This window comes from Theobroma umbraticum, unplaced genomic scaffold, assembly GCF_002168275.2.
Source record: "Theobroma umbraticum cultivar Fairchild unplaced genomic scaffold, ASM216827v3 scaffold_67.0, whole genome shotgun sequence".
In the NCBI taxonomy this organism is placed as follows: Eukaryota; Viridiplantae; Streptophyta; class Magnoliopsida; order Malvales; family Malvaceae; genus Theobroma; species Theobroma umbraticum.
Window position 1 is genome coordinate 862,189 of NW_018397262.1, and position 13,860 is coordinate 876,048.

At 29.5% G+C, this 13,860-nt stretch overlaps 1 protein-coding gene across 1 annotated transcript; it reads left to right on the forward strand.

Moving 5' to 3' along the window:
• The first annotated feature begins 4,245 nt into the window (after nt 1–4,245).
• On the forward strand, nt 4,246–5,192 carry LOC110419709 (uncharacterized). The gene has a single exon (XM_021432800.1). It carries the CDS (start codon nt 4,332–4,334, stop codon nt 4,977–4,979), a length of 648 nt encoding a protein of 215 aa, XP_021288475.1. The 5' UTR covers nt 4,246–4,331; the 3' UTR covers nt 4,980–5,192.
• The last annotated feature ends 8,668 nt before the right edge of the window (nt 5,193–13,860 follow it).

Genomic DNA, 13,860 nt, shown 5'->3' on the forward strand with positions numbered 1-13,860 from the left:
GTTGGTTTCTGGTTCTAGGTTTGGGAAGCTTAAATTTCTACTTGTGACTAACCAACTGATGGTGCCAACTCAACCATGATGCTTACCTTCTATTGTATTATGGACAGAAACACTTATAGTTTTACCCCAAGTCCATACATAGTATTCTGCTGTAAAAGGAATACTTGTTTGTCTAAAAGGTTTACACTTATAGTTTTACCCCAACTCCATACACAGTATTCTGCTGTAAAAGGAATAATTGTTTGTCTAAAAGGTTTCTTTATAGCCCAAACAATCAATTCCATTATCCCATATCCATTGGCTTTTGTTTTCTCACTGGTTATATGGTAAAAGACAAGGGAAAGTACTGGAAACATTAATCCTTAGCACTTTCTGGTCTATTGCACATGAGATGCTGTAACACGTAATTAAACATGTTACCACACTGTAAAATGATGTCATTCTGAGGTAATAATCTTCATATAAATAGACCTTGGGACACAACAATGAAGAATAAAGATTACAAGTTACAACCCTTTCATATATACAGAAATACACAGAGATTGAAGTTTCTTTGGTTGTGCAAGTGCAAAGTATATATCTGACTGTTTGCCCTACAAAATTGAGATCTAGTATGGTTAGTAGTTTTAACATGATATAATACTTAAAATTTTTAATTATATAAAAAAATTTAAATAAATTTTTTTATTATGATAAATAAAATTTTTATATTTTTATTTTGAACTAAATATGTCTTTTATATTTTTATATTGAGTTAAATAAATTCTTATGACTAACATTTTTTTTAAAAAAAAAAACTTTTATGACTAATGGTTAATTTAGTCAAAATATCTTTATTATTCTATATCACGTATCATTGATGTAATATATTAACATATATGTCATAATTAATGTTGATGTAATGTGTTAATATGCAATGATAACACAATCATGTGATATTTTTTACTTTTTACAACAACGTCGTGTGAGTATAAAATGATAAATAATATTTTGACAAATAACAATTAATCCATCGTTATTCATAAAAACTTATTTTATTTAAAATAAAAATATAAAAATTTAATTATACATAGTAAAATAATAAAAATTTATTTAAATTTCAATTGATTGCTTCAAGTGCCTTGCATACGGATAAAAGCAGGTACTTTAATGGCTATACCAAACCCAACTCAGGAGAGCTATTAGATCAGCTAATTAGACTCCAATGAAACCAAACAAAAAGATTGAAGTATAGTTTATAATGAAAGAGAAAAAGGCTTTATTACTTGATGGTGATGCAGAGGAGAATATGATGAATAGTTTATAGCAACAAAACAATTTGAGAGTAAATATAGGAAAACTATGGTTTGGGAGTTTGTGACCTAATGCAATTAAAAAGAAAATATGATCTTAAATAATTTGATACAAGCCAAACAATTTGGTTAGCTCAAAAAGCCTAGTGGCAAATTCTAAATTATGAACTACCTGAAGGTTCCCAAACTTATCCAGCTAGGTCTGGAAATTTTTGATTGACTGATCAGTTGAAGATTCCAACAATTCATTAATTAGTCTTAGTGTTTACTGCATTGTTCTAGATTGTAATTTGTTAATTTCTCATTATTTTGAGTTTAAAAAACTTTTATCATTGTATCGAGTATTGTTCTATGTATAATTTTTTTATTATCTAAATGTCGTTTTTGACGAGTTATATTTATCTTTTGAGTTTTATTTTTTTAGATTATGAAATTTTGTAAATTATTTTTTTAATAAAACAGGCTTATTTAATAAAAAAAAAGCTTTTTGCAAAACAAAAAATATCAAAAAAGAAAAACCCTTACTTTTTTTGTACAAAGAAAGACCAAATTTGATTCCCTTTAGTTTGATGGAGAGGAGGTTTTTGTCTTTAAAGGCTTGTATAGTAGCTATAGCAACAGTAAAATCCATCCATGATGGAAACTTGCACTTCCTTTTAGTCCTACAGCTGGGAATTTGTGGGGTATATATAGAAATTAAAATCATGCAATAAACTCCTTTTTGGTTCCCCATTAGTAGGATTAAGGGCTGCAATTGAAGGCACCAATAACATATATCACAAATTACTTACTAGGCTATTTATCATGAAGGACAAAGACTTTTTTTTTTTTTTAAATTGAGGAAAAGAGAGAAGGAAGAGTTAGATTATTTCTTTTTCAAGAAGAATTAATATATTATTTTTTTTTAAAAAAAAAAGAAAAAATAATTTAAACTTGTATTGATTATATTTGGTGAAGTGACACAACCATCTTCCTTTATCACCGAAAGAAAATTGATGAATTCAATTCTTTTTCATTTAGTTAATTAAAATGTGTCAACACTTAGCTGGATTAGCATTCCTAGTGTTGCCATTTGTACAAGTTATTTATACAAATTTAAGAAATCTTGAATTTGACAGAATAGATTATACTATATTAAGAAAAGATCATTAAAAAAAAAAGAGAGAGAAAGCTACCATTTATGGCTTGAAATTGATTGCAAATTTTTATGCAGTGTAAATGCTTCAGCTGACTCACATGCATCACAATTAATTTTCTTAAGAGGAATTTTGATGCATTTTTTTTTTCTCTTGTCATGTCGATATGTTCAATAAAACCAAAAATTTGTACGAAAGAAAATTAAAAACCCAAATGTTTTAAATGAAATAGTTCAGAACAATTGATTGCTGACTTTCCCAGCAAAAGTTTCAGGTTTGATTCTAGTACTATTTTTTTTTATTTTTTTAAAGCATCCAAACAATCCCTTATTAGAATGCTTACAAACTTGCTTTCGATCTTTTTAATTTTGATATAGATCGTGTCATGATCTCAGAGATGAAGTGTGAATCTTACATTTATTGTTTATTAGAGTGAATTGGGTATTTAAGTATTCATATTATCTTCAGTCTGTGAAGTGTTTTTTGTGAAATAAAAACGTGAAATCTATTAGGTTAAAATAGATAATATCTTATAAGTTGGTATAGACTGTGACAGTTAATATCAAAATATATTATAAAGTATAATGATGTGCCATTGAGATAGTAGGTTCTTGTTGGAGTGTCTCATAGGGGAGCCGTGACATCTGACTTTGTATTTTTTTTTTCATATCCGTTTGATCGAGAAAAAAAAAATTCAGATCGGCTGGGGAATGATTTGGAGACAAGTATGGTTTATATTGAAATTATGAATCTAATTAACCCGGTTTGGCACTGCTTAGACATAAGAGCTGTTGCTGTGTTTCTCAATTCTTCCTCATGCATAAATACTCTCTGCTTTGAGATGAAGCTTTCTTTCAGCCCCCATTTAAAACAAGTTTGATTAAACTGTTCTCTCATTGAAGGTAGGATTCTATGTCAATGGGGCTCATGCATATACAATCTAGAGATTGCTATATCTTGTCTAATGTTTGCATATTATTCCCGTGGCCTGATTTCAGTCCACCATAATTCAATTGGGACCCCTAAAGAAAATTACATATGGAACTATTTCTCCAATAGGTTCATCTTTCAATCAATAACCATAATAATAATATTGATTTAGCACCGGGTTAGGGTCCCATAGTTCGGGTCATTCCTCAACCATTTCCTATGTACAAGGTTGGGTTGATCACCACCACCACCACAATTTAATACCCATTTTGTCCCGAAGTCCTTTTCTTTGCCTACCCTTTGCCATGAATGCCATGGGGTCATTTTCTTAGTCAATAATGTCCTTTTATGTTTAAAAACAAAAAGGATATAATGTTTAAAAATATCCTTAAATTATCGAAAAAATTCAAATAAGTCTTTGTTCTTGTATTGCTTTCAATCAAGCTCATATATTTTTATTTTGAGTTTAATAAGCTCTTATGATTAATAGTTGACTAATTATCCTTAATCAAAATATCACTTATTATTTTATATTCGTGTGATACTGACATGTATGATGAAAATATCACATGATTATATCATCATATCACTCTAATATGCCATGTTAGTATTATATGCCACAAAATGATAAGTATCATTTTAATTAATAATAATTAGTTAACTATTAATTATAATCATAATGACTTATTTGATTAAAAATGGTAGTATAGGGACTTAATTGAACGTAATAAACTAATAAGAGTTTGTTTAAAATTTTATGAATAGTTCAAGGACTTTTTATGATATTATACCAAACAATAATTTTATATTACAAAAATAATAAGTGAAAGCAGCAAATATATACATCTCTCCATATATAAATATATGCAAAGAGAGGTCAAATAAAAAAGAAAAGAAAAGAAAATTTTAAAGCACCATATAACAACACAAATTGGTCTTCCCCCACTTCTTGTATGCCTTTTTCTCTAAAGCTATGAATTCCTCAGCAACTCAAAGTGGCCGTGACCAAATGGATCCAAAAGAATGTGACACCATGGTTCCGACCGGAACCAAATACCCTTCCTCCCGGCGAACTCCTTCATTCTCTTCCTCTTCCTCACTCTCATCGTCATCATCTTCACTCGGATCTTCGTATTGTCCCGATGATTCGCCTCTCAGTCCTGCTACTCCACTCCGATTCAAGGGTGTACCATTTTCCTGGGAACATTTACCAGGGATTCCCAAGAAGCTACAAAGTCACAAGAAGAAAGAGTCCATAAAGCTGCTGCCATTGCCTCCCCCTGCCACTCCACCAACCTCCAAAAAGTTCAATTTCGAAGACATGTTAACCCGGAAGAAAGCATCCTCTGCCGCTTCTGAGAGTTTCCGGAAGGACCCATTTTTTGCAGCGTTGGTTGAGTGTTCCAAGGATGATCATGATCATGATCATGATCAAGAATCTGATAGCAGTTTCTGGACTGGAGCTAAGGTAACAAGGAGCATCAGTGACAGGTTCGGGTTTATTAACCTTTACGCCTCTTGTAAAAAAACTTGTGCAGTTTCAGAATCAATAGTCTATCTTCCAAGGTCTAGCAGAACAGCTAACTATGGCCTAATCAATCGTCGTTCTCGTTTGAATTGATGTAATACCAATTATCAGAAAACTGGGATTTCTCTTTCTTTCTTTCTTTCTTTTTTTTTTTCTTTTATCTTGCTCTTTCTTGTTTGCATATGAGGACAAGGCTTGATGTCTTGGAAGACTGATCAGCCATTTGTAATATAATATTGAATAGAAAGCTGAAATGCTAGCCATGGCTTTGCTTTTTAATGAATGAATTTGCCCCCTGTTTGATCATGAGTTACTAGAAATATTCATATAATAATTTGTCCACTGGTTTGCTGTATTTCATGTGATTTTAATGAGAATATGAGTGAAGATTACATAACTCCATGTGGGAGCCAAGCTCCCCTTGGACCACCTTAGACTTAAAAAGACAGATCTTCACAAAAAATTTAGACTCTTTTCAATACTACTTTTTCTTCTTTGGCAGTATTACTTGTGTAAATATGTTTACATTTTCCAATGTTGATTACTGTTTCTGTATTGGGTTGGAGCCATACAGGTTGTTGAGCTACCAGGTTTACTCTTAACATCTTTACTACTGCTTCTATTATGGTTTTTGTCCTCTGCTAGTTTCAGTGATTTGCAGATCTACTCTCTCTCTCTACTGCTGCAGATCATACCCCATCTGTCCTGGATACCACCCTAATAATGCAGACCATTTCAAGCTCAATAATTGGCTTTTTGCCCCCTCTTCTCTCTTGTTTTCCTTTAGCTAATTTCCCTTTACCCTTTACTTGAAGAAGAGATGTCACAAGCCTTACTTAAGCTTTGTCTTTAAGTGCATATATCTCCAAGCTGAAGAGCTAAATTCTTTTTTCCTCTATAAAAGTTGCAAAAGTAATAAAAAAGAAGTAAAGCATAGCTTGTTACTATTTCCTGTTTGTTTCTTATCTAAGGAATGTGGTGTTGTAGCACTTCAACAAAAGTTCTTAAAATATTGGGTCAACTAAAAATGGATAAAATATTCCAACTCTTCTTTTTTTTCTTTGATGAGCTTCATTCTAAGTTCTGGTATTTTAATTTTTAAATAATAAAAAAATTATTTCACTCGTTTGATGCAGGTAAGAAGTTAGAATCACGCAAATTTTTATATTTTTTATTTACTTAATTTCTCTTAATTTTTATCTTTATCTTTTTTAAAAAAAATTATCACAAATAATTTTGAGACCTCTAAAAAAATTAATGAAAAAAAAAGAAGTATCATAGATAAAGATTATATAAACCACCATTTTAATCATAAGATAAGATACAATTGAGGTGTCTTTGCTGATTTTATTTCATTTTTTATTAAATAAAAAAAAAAGAGATTGCTAAATAGCTGTCCTAGTGTTTCTTATTTACCTTGTAGAATCTTTATTTAATCAATGCTTGTTACCATTTGTAACAGCATTATTAGACAATAATCATTGACTTCTAATGGTGCACGTGACAGCCGCCTTCTTTTCTGGGGTCAATCACGTGACTGCCTCCTTAATATCTGTTTTGTGTTTAATTTATTTATTCAATATGGTATTTTTTTTAATAAATTGATAATATATAAAAGTTATATACTATTATTATATCAAATATAAACTCTGTTTTTTAATATTAATTTATTACCGATAAATTTCCGTTTCCAATACAAGGAAGTTTGACCCAGGGATAGTTTTCCTCGTTGTTAATGAACTTCATTTGAATGGAGATATTGATTATATATTTATATGTAAAAAACAAACCAATGTATAAATTCTTATCCTCGTGGAAATGAGGGGGCCATATATAGGTATAACCATTTCAATTATCATTTGCAACAGTTTCCAAGGGAAGAAACGCAGGAAACATGTGGTAGTGATGCAGTCATTCTCTTCTTCAACATCTTTATATTTGCATATACATATACGTGATGATGAAAGTGATGGTGGAAGCTTCTTTTTGACAATTCTTTAAGCACTTAGAGAGTGCTGAATGCAGGAACCTTATGATGAACAATAGAGTGTTGATGGCCCATGCTGTTCATCTCTTTCACATTGTTCAACTAAGTGCCATCTCTTTTATATTTATATATATATAAAATCATCTAGCTAGTTCTTTAAACACTAAAAAGTCACATATTGACCTCTTTCTGAAAGTAAAAATGCAAGAGGAAAATGTTGCTAGATTTTCACCACAAATTGTCGGCTACCTTATTATACTTATCTAGTCAAAAGGGAATCTAATCGTTATTGTGACCTAATAATTCCTAGCTCAAAATGTGCTAATATTTTCGATGACAAAGAGTTAACGGCAACTACCGATTGAAATCGAGCGCAATCATATTAGTACTATGTATCGGATCTTACCAGAACTCAATAATTAAGCGTGTTTAAATAAAAAACAACGACAGATTAAAAAATTTACATAAAAAATGATTAAAGAGTAATTATATAAAGTCATGAATTTATATATCTCAAATTTTATACTTTATCTCCACCTTGACTTTGTCACTGTAATATTAAGATGGATGATATCTTAAGAAATTCTGATGCTGTATCCCTTTTATGAGAAAAATAAAAAAACTACCAATTGGGATTAATTAAAAAAAAAGTGCTCTATCATAAGAGTTCACTTGCACATTAATATATAGCGTGCAGGACGCATGAACTGCAATGCATATATATCTTATAAATGGGAAAATGAGATTAAATTGATTTCCAAATACTTTCCATAAATTAATGGTACCCTAACAAAAGGAAAAATGTCAAGAAAAGCAAAGGTTCTTGTGTGCTATAATTTAAAGCGTGAGGCGGATGGGGAACAGAAGAGCATGAAGATCTTTTTGGTGCGGATTTATTTGAATAGTATACTATTTTCCCTTTTTTCCCAAGTTCATAATTAGAAGCTCCTTTTGTGGTCGTGCACCTTCCTTGTAATTGACTTTACAAAATTAATAAATTATATGTTTAAATATCTCAAGTCGTTTGATTCTTTTGTTCATAATTTTCATTCATCTATCTAAGTAAAAACCTCTAAAATGAGAAATATACACTTTTGATTGTAGTGGGATGAATCGGTGATGTTCTTAAAGATTTTTTCATCTTACGGGTTTCTTTACTTGATTGTTTGTTTTGTGGTGAATTGCTTGATTCTTTACTTGATTGGTTAATCACCGTTTTGTAGGATAATTTTGTTAATTTCTTCCTAAACGAAAGTTTTAATTTGCCTTTCAAAAAAGAATTTGATCCTAATTGCAGCATTATCATATATTTTTGTTTAAATCATGAACTTGGGTTACACTATGGGTCTTATTCCATAAATCCCACTCTGCCTTCCTCAAGATGCAAATCCCAAACTCTCAATGTTTGAGCTCTTAACTGTGTTGTGGTGGAGTGCCCTTGGGAGCAGCTTATCATATCATCTTCATCATGAAAACCTGGAAGTGGGATGCAATGGACATCGATAGGGAATAGGGGGCAGGCAGCAGCCACACTGAACCGGCCATGCCGACGGATTAATAGAATAAAAGTTAGGAAAATGCGAGGAAATGGTGTCCATGGGACCCAATGGTTATGATGTAGCTAGAAAGGTAGCTTAAGATTCAAGGGAAAATATGTGTTTTCAAATTGGAACCTTCACTTTTTTCTAGTGCAATGAACCCTTTTCTGCTGAGGAACTGAAAGAGAAACCCTTTCAATATTTTTAAAAGGGAAAATGGAAAAGTAGACACCTCAACAATTTAAGAAATTTCTGTAATGAGACTTCAAAAATGTCCATATAAAACTTTATCTTATATCATAAAGAGAAATTATTACCGATATAATATATTGAGTAAATTATCAACTTTTTGAAATTTTTCGTTTCAACTGATCCATTTTACAAAAAATAACGTTTTAGTCACCAATTAATGTCTTTGAATGTTGTTGTTTTCGTTAATCGAAGCGTTAAAAGATAATAGATTTCTCATTCACATTAGACAATTGAATGACCAAAACAACAATACTTATAAACGTCGACGATGAGAATGATATTTTTAAAAATTGAATAATCAAAACAGAAAATCTCAAAAAAAATTTAGATCAAGGGATAGAAGATGATCATTGAATGTCAAATGATTCTTTATCAATGATTTTAGCCTAAGATCTTAGGAATGGTTATGTGAATAACACTTGGCCAAGTTAATTAAATTTACGATATTTAAATATTTAACTTAATATTAAGTTGATCCTTAATACAGGTAGTGAGTTCAAATTTCTCATTCTTTGAAAGTTGCACATGATTAAAAAAAAATTAGGAGCCTTTGGTTGACTTGTGAACTTCAAGAAATAAAGTTTTAGCAGCAACCCAACTGATCACTTGTATGTTGGCATCATACAAGGTCCAGAAACAATACATGTTAGCATTTAATTCTTTTGGAGAACAATGAAGTTTGTTCAGATCTGCAGGTAATTAGATCCAATCTCTTAGTTAAAGGAGTCTTGCTTACCACTGAAGAATTGAAGGACAGATGAAAACTCCTTGCTGTTCTGTAAAGGAAATTGCAGTTGTCTTCTTAAATGTCTCCTTCAAACTAATTAAGTTCCAGCTAGTTAATATAAGTCTTGGATCACAACCATGCATTTCGCTATACAATTTTCGCTGTGATCAGTCGACGACGAAATTGATGTAACCAATCATTTCATCATGTTATAAGAAGAAAAATCTTGTATTTATTGTATATTACTCTAACTAGATACTGCTAATTAACCAATTAACAGTAATGTAATATAACTCCAGCTAGACATTATAATCTAGCTAACTAGCAGGAGGAACAGTGCAACAATCTTCCTGCTTAAATACGACAAATGAAAGTAACAAATGGAGGGTATTAGGGTGTATATATCCTCGTAGGTTTCTCTGGAATCAGGACCAAGGAATCATATGATTTTTAGGGAATATTGAATCTCTATTTCACACTTATTGGAAAGAAAACAATGGCTACGTTGATCTCTTGTTTATACATACCGTTATGAATGGGATAAGCATTTGTCAAAGAGGAATACAGATTAGATATAAAATCTGTCGTAATCTGATTGCTGCTTTGCCCTTGTTGTGAAAAATTCATACAGGGAAGTCCCCATCGTGGAGCTTTAATAGCAATAATGTTGCCAGTCTTCCCATCAATGCTAAGCCATCTGGGTTTAATTATTGAAAATGTCTGCAAATGATAGGGTTAGATGCACAAACTTTAATGCTGAGAATTGATGAACATGATGTGCACAGATGCTTATGTCTCTCACAAGAATCCACGAAACCATATTGAGCAGACAAATTTCTTGCATTATAAGTATTTTTTGGCACCCAGCTGTTGTCACATATAGTAAATAATTTGTCAGCACCTGCAAATTAGGTCTCCTGTTTGACTTGCTGCCAATGGAGGATAAAGATTTTTATTTAAGTTGATTCCTTTTTCGAAGACTTCATTTTTCTGATATTTTTCTCTTTTCTTCACTCAAATTTAAAAAATATAATTTGATTATCGACATTTGTAAGTATTATTATTTTAATTTAAGCTAACGAATCTCTCACTTGACATTTCATATTAATTACTCTGTCATATGATTATATTCACTTGATATTTCATTTAATAAATTTTTGATAAATTTTTTCATTTATAACGGATAGATATATTCGACAACTGTTTTGCTTATCAACTTTTCGATTAAAATTAATCAATAAAGAACATTTTCATCGAATATTCTGTTGAAAAAATTTTATTTTTTAGTAGTTCATCAATAATTGTCTGAAGAACCCATCAAGCTTGATTGCCTCCATAGCTTGTCTAGTTTTCTTAGACTGATATGCATGATTGAATCCATTATGACAATCTAAAACAGAATGTTTAATCAGCTAGCAAATATGACATACAACATTGGTCTCACCAGAGTCATCCTTAGAAGCATTTCCATGAGTTGGAGTTCCAATATTAGAAATCCCATGACCTTTCGAAGAAAATAACCCGTTTGGTTGCCTTCCACTCTTGGAAAAATTTCTATTTGCTATACTTCTTTGTGACATAAAGGTTATATTTGGATTAGATGAACTAAACTTTGAAGTTTGATGCAGAGTTTTTCATAGTCTCATGACCTTAAAGAAGTAAGACCAAATCATTGTAGGAAGGAGTAGGTGGCTTAAGCATGGAAGAATGATTCATAGGCTAGTCCAAGTCCATGAAGAAGTCCAAAGACTTTTGCATAATCCTTAATTAGCTTTCCTAGAACAAGTTTGTTGGACAAGAATATAAGCCTAAATAAATTGAAATCTGTATGGTTTCTCCCTACTGGTGCCCCAATCTCACTCTAACTAAAACCCAATGTTTGGGCTTATCTCATTTCACTTCGAGGCCATAGGAACACTCAATTTGAAGTTGCCAGACAGGGGAAATGGGAATATCAAGTGCATGTCCATGAAATTAACCCTTTTTCTCTTTAAGCTACAACTAAAGGATGATATCCGAAATTTACACAAACTTAAAATACAAATTAAAATTTTATTTGAAACTCGTCTCATAACTAAATATAAGATATTCGAATTCTATATTATCAAATTGGGTATTTGCAGATATCCGTATAAAATCAATTCGTTAATATCCTTATGTAACGTGATGATCATGATAACATTGTAACTAAGTTTAAGACTGCCCTTGTCAAATGAGACAATTCATGAACACTTGACAAACAATTTATATGATGACTCTGAAAAATAGGCATGCAAGTACTTTAATTTTTTTTTAATTAAGAAAAGGGGTATTTGATTTTTATTTTTTATAAATAAATCATATATCGATTAATAAATCAAATGTTCGAGTGCTATTTTAATCTTTTTTACCATATTTGCCTTATTACCATAGTGCCAATAACCTTCGCCCAACCGTAGGTATCCTGCATAGCCCAACCGTACCAAGCCAATTGCTTCCTTGTTCCTTTTAATCATACAGACCTAACCTTCAAACAACCCAAGGTAGATTCTGAAAAGGTTATACTTTGAAGTGAAGTAAAAGGTCAAAAGAAAATGGAAATTTTACTTTAAAAAAATAAAAATTATAAATTAAATTAAATAAAGTTTTAAAAGGAGTGAAGAAAATTTTAAAAAATAAAAATAAGAGCCAACATATATTTATATCATCATTATGAATTTTTTAAAATAATAAGTTTCATATGGTAATATAATCGTATTATAGAAAATTATAAATTTATACAATAATGTAAACATATAAAATCCAAATATTACCTTTATTCTTAAAATTTTACATTAGACATAACATTTTAAAAAAACTTTTAAATTAGTTACAAAAATTTAAATAAAATTTTAAATTTTTATTTTATTTAATCAAGTTCATATATTTTTATTTTAAATCAAACATATTCTTATAACAAACAGGTGATTAATTATTTTTAACTATAATATTATTTATCATTTTATATAACAAAATGTTGAAAATTATGTTAAAATATTATAATAAATAATTATATAATATATTTATATAATATAATAATATAATTTTATGATATTTTTATTTTTTATATTAATATCACATAATACGTTATAAAAAAATAATAAAATATCTGTTACTAAACAGTGACACTTTTGGAAGTTTGTGAGGAATTGACAAGGGAAACAGTGGCTAGTTTCCAAATCAGCAGCCAATCCAGTGGATGGGCCTTATCTATTTAACCAAACGGGGACAAAACCATATTATTATTTTGAGAAACAAATTAAATGAAAAATAGAAATAAAAAATATAATAAAAATAATGATAAAATAAATTCTAAATTTATCAAAATATAATGCTTTAAAAAAACTCTTAAATTATTAAAAAAATTTAAATAAATTTTTATTTTTATTAAATTTAATTAATATTTTATATTTTTATTTTGAATCAAATAAATTTTTATTACTAATAGTTGATTAATTGTTATTAATTAAAACATCACTTATTCTTTTTATACTCATATAACACTGATGTAACGTTAACATGAAAGGTGATATAAAATGATGAATAATGTCACCATGTACTATGCCATATTCGCATGCCATGTCAACATCACGTGATATAAAACGATGAATAATGATTTAACTAACAATAGTTAGTCATTAGAGTCTATTTATCTCAAAATAAAAATATAACAATTTGATTGAATGTAATAACGAATAAGAGTTTATTTAAATTTTCGTGAATAATTCAAGAATTTTTTTAAAATATTATGTCATTAAACTATGTTTATACAAGAATAAAGATTACTTATCCTTTTTATAATCATATAACACTGATCTAACGTTGACATGAAAGGTTATTGTGTCACATGATTATGCCATATTGCTATATAAGCATGTCACGTCATCATGTACAACTATATGTTAACATGCTACGTCAACATCGCGTAGTATAAATTGATGAATAATGATTTAACTAACAATAGTTTGTTATTAGAGTCTATTTATTTCAAAATAAAAATATAAAAATTTGATTGAATGTAATAAAAGAATAAGAGTTTATTTAAATTTTTATGAATAATTCAAGAATTTTTTTAAATATTATGTCATTAAACTATGTTTATACAAGAAGTACTCCAAATTATATAGTTAATTCTTTTTTCTTATATGTATGCAATACATGTCACGTGATAAATACATTTTTTTACATGTGAGATAAAGTGGTAAAATGATAATAAATAAATCCATAATGACCATCAAAGACTTGTAATTAGATAAAAATTTTGATTGGAACATTTTTATAAGTTTTGTAGTTTGCTACAATAAAATTTGACATATTTTTTAAAAACTTGTGTCATTTAGATATCTTTAACATTATTTTGTTTTTATTATTAATTATTTTTATGAAAATGACTGCACTATAATTTTTTTTTTGAGAAATGCACTATAATTCTTTAGCAATAATTTAGATAGA